The sequence below is a fragment of the Sebastes fasciatus genome, chromosome 16 (assembly GCF_043250625.1).
Source record: "Sebastes fasciatus isolate fSebFas1 chromosome 16, fSebFas1.pri, whole genome shotgun sequence".
NCBI classification, from domain to species: Eukaryota; Metazoa; Chordata; class Actinopteri; order Perciformes; family Sebastidae; genus Sebastes; species Sebastes fasciatus.
The window spans coordinates 2,898,404-2,910,464 of NC_133810.1; the positions used below are offsets into that span (position 1 = coordinate 2,898,404).

The 12,061-nt window shown below is 40.9% G+C and overlaps 1 protein-coding gene across 5 annotated transcripts in view; it reads left to right on the forward strand.

Annotated features, from left to right (window-relative positions):
* The first annotated feature begins 2,360 nt into the window (after positions 1-2,360).
* The window catches only part of dbn1 (drebrin 1), a 118,849-nt gene continuing 109,148 nt past the window's right edge, over positions 2,361-12,061 (forward strand). For 2 of the 5 annotated variants that reach the window (XM_074611805.1, XM_074611806.1), the window contains exon 1: positions 2,361-2,522. In XM_074611805.1, the coding sequence (XP_074467906.1) occupies positions 2,440-2,522 (83 nt within the window). In that variant the 5' untranslated portion in view covers positions 2,361-2,439. The remainder of the gene's footprint in view (positions 2,523-12,061) is intronic. The other 3 variants (XM_074611809.1, XM_074611807.1, XM_074611808.1) reach the window with 2 other exon arrangements.

The window sequence follows — 12,061 nt, forward strand, 5'->3', positions numbered from 1 at the left end:
CAGACATTTTCTGGCGCCCCTGCTGCCGGAAAATTTCCATAATATTATGACTATTCTCATAATATTACGACTTTTTTCTCGTAATATTATGACATTATTCTTGTAATATCATTACTTTATTCTCGTAATATTACGACTTTTTTCTCATAAAGTTATGACTTATGAGAAATAACGTTTAATTAAAAGGTGAAACACTGGCTGAAACTAAACCAAACCTGTGATCACTCATTATTGATTGGGAACATACAGTACATATGTAAATTGATTGTAATGTACGATGTTGTATTATGTGATTTAATGTAAGATGTGCTTACAAGGTCTAACAAGGTCTGCAAATTAGCTACAGCTAGAAGTCCTATATACGTTGCATCGGTTGCACTTTGTACTGTGTAACAATGCCTATGTATTGTCCCTGTCAAATAAACTATGAATACAAAATAAAACTTTATTCTCATAATATTCTGACTTTATTCTGTAAATCTCAGATGTTTTTTCCCTCAATGTGGCCCTAATACTCCGTAGTACATTGTCTCTTTGGCCCTCACTGCGTTAGACTTATATACTATATACTTAGACTATAAACTGTGTTACCTTCATCACAATGATCAAATATTTTGCGGCCCTTTCACATATTTGTTAGTGATAAAAACAGAATAATATCATATTTTATAATAATATAACACTGTGAAAGAAGCCATTCTGCATAATAATACACGTTTACTTGTAATGGAGTATCTTTAGACTACTTTTACTTCTAGGTAAAGGATCTGAGTACTTCTTCCGCCCCGGGCTCAGAGTATGATTTCTTGTTAAACACCCGGGTTCAGAAAAACATTATTTTTTAAGGCGTATACTGTTAGATTAAACTCAATAAACTTCAATACATTTCATTCCTTAAGGCTGCCATTGTGTTCATGTGAGAGGGGATTTCCTCTGTCGGTCCGTTCAGCCACATCCCACTTCCACACTAGAACCCGTGCATTAAGGAGGAGGACTTTCAGCCATTCTGGATCCATCCAGCAGATGCCCTCAGACTTTCCCCCTCCAGTCACCTGACTCCCACATCCACCTGCTGCACCTGTTTCTCATTAACCAATTAACCTCACAGCACCAGCTCTTCTCCACCTGCTGTCAGATTGGCAGTGTTGCTTTGTGCCTTTTGCTTCCTCAACCTGAACCAGAACCAGAACCAGAAGCTCAACCCTTATTTGTAGGCTACCTGCCTGTCTTCACCTTTCCCTCGTGAACCATGCCAGTAAACTCATGTATCGCTTCACTGAACTATTATTGCTGCTGTCTGTATGTCCCTTTACAAGTATGTGTATGTATTCTTTTAACCTTAAATAAAAAAAACCGCTTAATTTATTTATATTATTTTATTGTTCAACAAAAGGCCATTTTGGTAGAATATGCCAATAGAAGATAAATCATTTTGTTTTACTTTTGTACGGCACTTTTTAGTGTTTTACTGGCGTCTGGTAGTTGCTTTCAGTCCAAAATGGCGGAAGCGCATAGCTCTGTTGCTGGGCGCTGATGTTGCAGCAATGGAACCAACAATTGACTTTCACTTCTTGGCGATATACGTTCTTTGATAATACATTTGAAAAGGTCTTATTAACCTAACATCAGCCTACAGTAGCCATGAGGAGGAGCAGAAGTCTAGTTCTCTCTCAGAACACTTGAATTACAATATGCTGAAAGGTTATTATGGGATTTTTGCCCAACGATGCCAAAAATATACTGACTACTGAAGCTTTAAGTAAGTTAATTTTCATGCTAAAAATTCTAATTTCTAGTTCCGTCTCAGATGTGAGGATTTGGGGCTTTTCTCTGTCTTGTAAACTGAATGTTTTGGGTTTTGGACTTTTTGTTTTTACAGACAAAACCCATATTTTAAAGACTTCAGAGGAAACCATGAAGGACTTTTTTTTATTTTTTTATCTATTTCTGACATTATACAGAACAAACAATTAATTGATAATGAACACAATCCTTAGTTGCAGCCCTATTGCACCAAATCATATATTTCTTTCCAAGTAACTTCTTTTAGTAGAAAATAAAACTCCTAATTGAAAGAATTATCCACATAAATGCTTTAATTAATCAAAAATTTTTTTTTTGAAAAATCAGAAAAATCTAATTAATTATTATAATTAATTAATTAATTAATTAATTGAGTCTTTTTGTTTTTATTTTGTGTGAATGATTTTGTAGAATAAGTTCCCTCCTCCTCCTGCTGGGCACTATGACCCATCAGAGTGTTGATCCGGCACTAGGACCTGTCGGACACCCTGATCCTCTCTTTGTCTCCACCAGTCAGAGCCTCCTCCTCTTCCTCCTCCTCCTCCTCCTCTCTGTCCTCTCCCTGGTCTCATTCCGTGTCTCTCTCTCCATCAGCAGCGAGCAGGTCTGGATGCTTGCAGAGACAGAAACAGAAACATGGCTGTGAATCTGGGCAAGAACAGACTGGAGCTGCTGACCGCCTACCAGGACGTCATAGACGAGACTTCAGACACCGACTGGTGAGTCCTTCAGGCCTCGATCACCTCTTCTTCATCTCTCCTTTCTCTCCTTGTGTCGATGCGTTGCTGCTCTGTGGTGGTTTTGTTGTCCTGGTTGGTGCATGCTGAGGATGCTGCAGGACGCACCGTGCAGCATCATCACCACCTCCATCATAGTGGGGGTAAAACTACAGACATGCAGCAGCAGGCCGAGCAGATCCACCACTGCTCTCCTCTCACTATCTCCTCACGGGACACTTTATCTCTCTGCAGCTTCTCCTCATTAAGCGCATTACGCAGCAACGAGCGCTGCGCTTTTACGCACTGAAAGTTTGGTTTATTTGGAGAGGTTATAATAAATCAGAGCAGCAGGTTTTGCTGCTTTGGAGTCTGAACTGCACTGCTGCAGGGTCTGGGGGGCAATATGCTGCTGCTGCTGCTGCTGTGCAACACTGACTGTGTGCACACTGGGCAAATAATTGTGCAAGAGGAGCGCTTTGTTTTCTGCTCTCAGTTTTCAGTCGGGATCCAGGTTTACTTGCAGCCAGCTGGAAGCAATTTAAGGCTTTTTACGCAAAGCGATGCAGCAGCGTGTGTGTGTGTGTGTGTGTGTGTGTGTGTGAGAGAGGCTGCAGGAGGGGTAGACAGGCCTGCATGGATCAGAGATACTGATGAGCCTCCTGCATCCCCAAAAGAGGGGAGGAGAGGAGAGGAGAGGGGCGAGGCTGGGAGGAGGAGGGGTGTGTTTCCATCATCACCACCCTTTGTGGCCTTTCCTCACTTTGGAAGAGGTGGCAATAAAAAGCCTGCTGAAATATTGCATGTGAAAGTGAAATCCCTGCTCTCAGATCAGAGTAGTAGTTCCTCATGAAGCAAGATTTTTTTGAAAAGGCCAACAAGTCATGATAAGTGTGGAATTGCACATGTGGGAATTTAATATTAATCCCCAGACACAAAGTTAATTTGAAAAAGAAAATAGCTTCCCAAGTCTGCAAATATTGAATATATTATATAATATCCCTCACTTTGGAAGATATTGCATGTGAAAGTGAAATCACTCGATCAGAGCAGTAGTAGTTCATCATGAAGCAAGATTTTTTGAAAAGGCCAACAAGTTGGTTTGTTGATCGGTTGGTCTGTCGGTCGGTTTGTTGGTTCGTTGGTCGGTTTGTTGGTCGGTTGGTCGGTTTGTTGGTTCGTTGGTCGGTCGGTTTGTCCGTTGGTCGGTTTGTCGGTCGGTCGGTTTGTTGGTCGGTTTGTTGGTCGGTCGGTTTGTTGGTCGGTTTGTCCGTTGGTCGGTTTGTTGGTCGGTTTGTCCGTTGGTTGGTTTGTTGGTCGGTTGGTCGGTCGGTTTGTTGGTCGGTTTGTCCGTTGGTCGGTTTGTTGGTCGGTTGGTTTGTTGGTCGGTCGGTTTGTTGGTCGGTTTGTTGATCGGTCGGTTTGTCGGTTTGTCAGTTGGTCGGTTGGTCGGCTTGTTTGTCCGTATGGATGTCGTCCTCTATTTTTGCTGCAAAACAAATCTACCTATGGGTACAAATAAAGTCACCTGAACCACCTGAACCTACTGTATATAGATACTGTTAAAACTATCAAAGCGCTCAATATACGGAGAAATACACACAGCCCGTATCAGAAATTGTGCATTTGAAACAAGCCGTCAGGATTTCTGTCCATTTGTGATGTCACAAATATACAATATTTAAACCATTACACAGTTTTAAATGTAAACATTCTAAATGGGTCCCAGTTCATTTCCTGTTGCAGTGTATGTGAATAACATCAGCTGACAGGAAGTAAACATGGACCCAAACTGTTGCCTAGCAACGCAATTCCGTTGAAATGCACTAAAACGGAGCGTTTGAGACAGAGGGTGAATACAGGTATATTCAGGCAGACGGTATGAGGAAAATAAAGGTCTTTTTTGAACATTACAGCATGTAAACATGTTCTAGTAGAAACACAAAATACAAGTATGAACCTGAAAATGAGCACGATGTGGGACCTTTAAGTTGTTTTTGATAATTAAATAAGTAATAACAGGCACGGATTGTCAGACTTTCCTACCAGCATGTGAACCCACAATAGGAATGTAATTGTCATTAGCTGCAGGAATGTTATAGGACTATTAACGTGGTTTTGCTGCTGCTGCTGTCATGTCCCCGTCCTGGTGCACGTTTAGGAGTTAATGAAGCGTGTAAAAGCCATTAGAGGAGGTAATATTTGACTTTGAGCCGGACTGTAGGTTTAGAGTTAAACTGTAACCCCGTTGTCCTTGATCATGATAAGCCTGCAGTCTCTACTGTAGCACTTTAAACAAATAAGAATCAGCAACGCCAAAGTCAGAGAACATTTGATAAACACGTTACACCTATTTTTGCAGCAGAAACGAGCCGCGAACACAACGTTGTCATAACATCACCTTTTTAAAGTTGATATGGTGAACTTGTTTTTCACATCCGGCAGCTACAGAGCAACATATCATTCATTAGGACTCGTGTTTGTGTCCACCTGGTGAATGTAAATCCAATATTCTCACTCTTTTAGCTCTGTTTTTGGTCTCCACCACCAACTCCTGAGAGAAATATCGGTCTCTTTAGCTGCTAATTGCTCGACTATGTTCACCAGCTACCGAAATCGCATACTATACACTACATACTCAATATGTGTACTGTCGTATATAGCATGTTACTATGGAGTTTCGAACGCAACCTTAGTCTCAAAAAACAACGCTATGAGAGCGGTGAAAGTGAAACCAGATCAGTAGAGTCGTGGGTCGGACAGATGAACAATGAAACTCACTATTAAGATCAATAAAGCCGAGAGGAGCTGCAGTCAGCTGATCATTCTCTTGTCATCTCGCATTTAATTAAAAGAGATTGATGCATCTGGTTTAAGTGGTGTCATTGAATTTACACAACAGTGATTTCCTAATCACACTAGAGGTCGTGCAGCTCAGATTTCAGATCCTGTTTTGAGTTGTTTTGGAGCGAAACTCTCTAGTCACCATCTTAAACCATGAAATGTGAACCTGTGCCATCTGTTGCCGGTCATTAGTCTAAATGAGGTCAGATTGACTTGAAAAACACACACAGCACTGGTTCTGCTTTCAGTTTGGAGCCGTCAGGGTTTTTTGGGGGAGGTTTTGGTTCCACTTTTTGTTGTCTAGATACTAAATAATAACACTGACAGATGAATCGATAGGGAAATAATCTTTAGTTGCAACCCTATAAATAAACAGTTAAGACAAAACTCAGGGATTTTGCTAAAATCTGAGCTGGCTGGGCTTTTGGGGATTTGAACACATGGCACATTTTGGGTGCACTACGTCATATTTGGAGATTGGAGATGACATTTAGGGGTCACTATAACAAATAAAGGAAGAATCGGAGCTGGATTTTGAGTAAATAAGCTCAGATATTGTGTCCATTTTGAGGAATATACACATTTTTCTTTACAAAACCCTCTTTTGTATTTAACAGAATAAGGCAAACATCTGTTGTAACACAAAGCAGACAAATCTTAACAAAATAGGGATAAAATTAACCTCATTTTATGATTTAAATGAGGCAATAACTGATCAAAGAATGATTGAACTTTTACCCTTTTTGGTCTGTACTCAAAAAGTATCCTCTGGAAACACTTCTGTAACGCTGCTAAAGGACTATTTTTGGGTTGTTTATTGACAACAATCTTGTACATTTATAACGTACAAACACATCAGACGTTAGTCAGAGATGGAACGATGATTTCTATCTCTTCCTGAGCATGTTTGTGTCGTAACAGTCTGACACGGAGTCTCTCCGGGGATGCAAAAAGACAACGTCATTGTTAACAGCTTGTTAAGCTCTTGATCCAGACAGGAAACAATGCTCATAAGTGTGACTCTCTGGCCTTCCTTAACCTCTCTGGTGTTTATAGCTCTGTTTTATATGTCACCATGTCACCATGTTCTCGTGACACAGAGTGAGTGACAGCTGCCAACAATCAACCTCGAAGGTTAATGTTTGTCCTCTCAAATGTTTGCTTATTCTGTCGGATGATCCGGCGGAGCAGAGAGGGCCTCAGGCCTGCCCCCGTTTTTCACACTTGATGAGGTTTGAACAAAGCCAGAGACTTCCAAACACGACTGACCCCAAACAACACGGGACACCCTCCTCCACCCCCCACTGTGTCCTAATAATGATAATATACCCGTCATCTATCCACCTAAGATCTCCTAAAGCTAGGAGTAAAGCCAGGAGTGGTCTGATCCCACGGTTTGTTCAATGGTTTAAATAGGTCTGGTGTTATATCGGCACATTAACGAACAAACAATCAACCATCTGAGGTTTTTAAAGGTAGCATTAATAATTATATTCCTGCATATTCTAGCTATTAGTTGTCAACTATTAAATTAATCGCCAACTATATTGATAATCAATTAAGAAAAGAAAGGTCTAAATTCTCTGATTGCAGCTTCTTAAATGTGAATATTTTCTGGTTTCTTTCCTCGTCTATGACAGTAAACTGAATATCTTTGAGTTGTGGACAAAACGAGACATTAGAGGACGTCACCTTGGGCTTTATCAACATTTTTCTTTTCTTTTCTGACATTTTATAGACCAAACAACTAATTTATTAATCGAGAAAATAATCGTCAGATTAATCAACAATGCTAGCTTCTCAAATGTTTGGATCTAATTATTTGTCTTCAGTTTTAGTTAAAGCATCAGTAGGCGAGATTGGAGCAAATATGATTTAAAAAAAGTTATTTTTATATTAACATAAATATCGTAAGTGTCCTCCGGTGCTCCTAACGGCATCTGCAAGATTTCACAGACCGGAGAAAAACAAGCAGTAAGAGCTGATCTGAGGTCTGCTGTCCATCTGCTGTCTATGAGAGCCGGCTGTCAATCACTCTGAACTCCGACCAAACGGTCAAACTAGGCAGCGCTGATCAAATATGAATCAATATTCTGTTACGTTAATGTCTATTTCTCTCCTCACATGTTCTCAGAATCATCTTGTAGTGCACGGTTTAACTGGAAAATTAGAAAGTTTGTTGAAGGAACGCCAAGTTCCTGGTCACATGACCGGAGCACAGCCAATAGGAACGCTCTCTCAATGAAATGACCTGTGATTGGTCAAAGTCTCCCGTCACGGGCTAGATGTTCTAAAGCCTGAAAACAGAGCCATGAGGAGCAGAAGTCTAGTTATCTCTCAGAACACTTGAATTACAATATGCTGAAAGGTTATTATGGGATTGTTGCCCAATGATGCCAAAAATATACTGACTACTGAAGGTTTAAGTTAATATGTCTGGGGTTTGGACTATTGGTTGGACTAAACAAACACTTTCGGGGATTGAAATGGATATTTTGTATTATTTTCTGACTGATTACAGACCAGACGACTAATCCATCAATAGAGAAAATAATCTTTAGTTGTGGCCTGAACTGAATTAAAAACGTATAAAGTAGGTCCAGAGATAAAAGTAATAATGCTCTATAAATTGAGTGCCCTTTTTAGTTTCAGACGTAATGTCTGCGTCCTCTCCGTCTTCATTTCCTGCTCCGTCTTCTTTATCTTGTAAAGGTTTGATGTGTGTCTGCTGCTCTCTTTGCAGCAGCAGTGGAATCAATCAGGAAGGTGTTTCTTTCTCCTGAAACACAAAGCTGTAGAGGTTTCTTCATTAATTACCCGACGTCCTCACGTAACGTGTGTCCCTGTGAACAGGCCTTATCTCTGCCTCGCTCACTCACACATCCACGACGCCGCCGTCCTCTGCAGCTTGTGTCTCGGCCCTCCGGAGAGACAAGGACTCTATTAAAACAACGCTCATCATTAGATAGAAAACTCCACTCGTAGTGCAGCAGCGTCGCTCTACGGATGGTAGCGTTGGTCGGTTCAATATGTTCATATTCAAAACATGAAGGCTCAGTGGATGTTAATGCAAATCTGCTTTGAAAACTGATATCATCAGTGGATTCTCTGCCTCAAAACAATGCAGGACGTCTGTTTTTACATCACTGCTGCGGTATTCAAAGTCAAATTGTTAGCTGGGCAGACCCGAGAGCTGTAGATAGATGAGAAGGGATTAACTTTTACACCACGTTATCATTATTTCATCCAGCGCCTGAAGGACGAAGAAGAAACCGACTCTTGAACCACAGATGTCAGCCTGTGGTGAAGAAGGTGACGGTGTGAATCAGGGTTATCCGATATCAAACAATCCAGCAGACGTTCAGGAATGCCGAGCGCTCTGCGGCCGCCGATTGGCCCCCGAGGCGGCTGTCATATGACCCTTTGACCCCCTCCAGCTGTTTGAGGAAGCCATTAGCTGACGAGTCACCTCTGTGCAGCCTGACGAGAGAGGAATCTGGCGGTGGTAAGAGGAGCCGAGCACTTCGGCCAACTCTGAGTCATGTTTCATTAATTGAAGCCGTCAGACTGAGAACCGTCAGCTCTGACTCATTTGTTCATTTTATGAACTGTTTCTCCTCGCTCACATTTTTCTACCTCCACGTAGCTGGTTATTAATTAATGTAGTTTCCTTATTTACCCCTCTGGGAACGCTGTTCACGCTGACGTCTGGATTCAAGGTCGTAGCACCGAAGAGCTGTGAGGTAAAAGAAAAAACAAACACTGCTGGAAATAAAAAGCAGCTTCAGGCGGTGTACTTTGGCAGTGTGGTGTTCACGGTGTTTCTGGTGGTGGATTTACTAGATAGGTAATAAATGAAAGGAAAAACCTGAATAAATGTGTAGAAATGCTTCTAAATGAGGCCCGACAGGAGGGTTTGAGGATGAAAACTGTGAATCATAAGCTGATTTAATTTAAGTCAGCATTATCTAAACACCAGGAGAGACTTGCAGAATCCATGATGGAATAATAATAAAAAAAACACCTTACTGAGACACTTAAAGGGACTATTTGTCACTTTCAGAAATGCATGTTAACAGCGACACCTGTGTCCGTTAAGTCAACGAAAGTCAGCGTCCTGTTGCTCACGCTTGTGCTCGCTCTACATAGACATGAACGAGCATCGCTCAACACAGTGAGGAGACACACGTCAGCTAAAAGCACAATATCACTCTATATTCCAGCTGCTTGGCAGTAATGTTAGCTGACCAGACGAAGGTCTCTCCATGAATCAGTGCTGATCCTAGTGTTGGCTTTTCCTGCCTCAGCCCCCCGACCGCGGCCGGAGGGAACGGGGGAGACGCCGGAGTTTTGGTCGGAGACGATAACGTTTCTCTCTGCGGAGCCCCGTCACTTCACAAGACACGGGAAACCTCTGTTGGTCTGGAGGAGCTGCAGCAGTTATTTCTGCGCAAACGTCCACTGTACATTCACTAGATATTCTCAGAGCTAAACTAACTCTTCTGCAGTGTGGAGTGAGCGCACGTTCACGTCTAGAGGTGGAGCGAGACGGCGAGAACGCGCGCGGTGTGAGTGAAGGCAAGCAGGCAGCGGAGGAGAGACTCCGGCCACACGCGAGCGCGCATGTGTCCCGACCCGGTACATTTATACGCTTAAAAAGTTACAAACAGTCCCTTTAAAGCTGCAGTAGGCAGTATATTTTTGACCTCTTCATACTGAGTGAAACCGTTCAGCTCCGTCATTGATTACTCCGTCTCGCTGTTAGACTTGTTGGTGCCAGCGAAGGACAAATTATTATTAATGGATCCTCTTGAGTGAAATCGGCTTCATATTTCTAACGACGGATTCTTCACAAGCGTGTCAGGAAGGGAAACAGGAATCAGACTTGACCTTTGACCTCTTGTCTGGGATGAGGAGGAGACCAGCCAGAAGCCTCCGACTTCTTTGTCTCTGTTTCTTTCTGCTCTATTTCCTCTGCAGGTATTAAATCCATCTGAAGGTTTGGATGCAGTGATAGTAGACGTGTTCTCTGCTCTCTCTCCTCAGATTAATATAGAACAGGGTCAGTAGTACAACATGTAAAACAGGCTCTTACCTTCATCACGTCTTCTTTGTGAAACGCAGTCGGACATCTTCTCCCTGACATTTAATCTCTTATCTTTTTTCACATTTATAGCTTCTTCGCTTACATATATTTACTCAGGAATACGGACAGTTTTTTTATTTCGTTTTTTACAGTGTATTGAAACATTTCAGTTGTTTTTTTTGTTGAATCAACTGTTTCATAATTTAATTAAAATTTTATTATATATATATTATATTATATTATATTATATTATATAATTCTATGATTGGGGAAAAGAGAGAAAATGTAATTTGTGAAGCCGTAACCAATCAATTTTTTGCTATTTTGACATGAAAATGACAAATGGTTTTTCGATTGGTTTTAAATAAAGTTGATAATTAATTAATTATTAGATTCCAAGGAATGACAATACGTTTAATTTATACAATTTATCCTATTTTATGTCATATTTTAATGTTTATATTTTATATAGCTAATATATTTATATAAATGTTTATTTTTATATATTGTGAATATTAGTCAAACATCTGCATGTTCTTAATTTATTTTTTCTTGACAAACAGCTTTTTGTGACTCATCAAAATAAAATAATCATAGTAGTAATAATAATAATAATAATAATAAACAAGATAAAATACAGAAATAAAAAATGAATAATTAATAATAAAGAAAATAAAAATAACAGCTTTTTGTGACTTTCATCAAAATAAAATAATAATAATAATAATAGAGGTTACAAAGTGCTTTAAAAAAACAAGATAAAAAACTGAAATTAAAAATTAATAATAAATAAAATAAAAACAACAGAGGGATCATGAATGAATCCAGTTAACGTCGACGGAAAGAATCCATGCTACATTTTTGTAGACCTCATTATTAGCATGCAGACACAAAGGAGGCATCAATGAGCATCTTATTGTCTTTCCCAATGAAAATAATTGTCCTTGTTTTTATTGATCGCCTCCCCTCTCCGCTCCTCCTCCTCTCTGATCTTATTTCTCTCAGCGTATATAATTATCTTGTTCTCAAATCCATCTTTCTCTTTAAATCTCCTCCTCTTTCTCCGCCTCTTGTAGCAGTTGACATTTATATTTAGGAACACTAAAGATGGTTCTCACACGGAGTCGACGGTACAAATTATGTCTTTAGCCTTTAAACACCGTCTTTATCGCAAGTTCCCACGCAAGCATGTTCCCAGTTGACTAGTGCGTTACCTATTAGCACACCAGCTACAGATGTTCACTATGTTACCCTTAAGCCTCCATCTACAACTCTTTATTCCTGATTATTGTTGTAGCGCTCCTCTCTCTCTTTTTCCTGTCCTCCATCTTATCTTTCTCCCATCACCTCCTCCTCCTCCTCGTCCTTCTCTTCTTGCCGGCGACTCGCCGCAGCTCCATAATGAGGTCGTGACCTTCAGTGATCGTCTCAGTGAAGAAATGTGAGATTGCGGGTCGGTCGGGGCGGCGGCGGCGGCGTGTCAGGCCGAGGTCAGCGTCATGATGAGGGATGAGGAGGGTGACGTTGCGCTGCAGTAGTCCAGACGATGAAACCGGCAAATCAAAACCAGACACGCCTCAGGCCTTACGGGGAGACTAATCTGATATTTTCC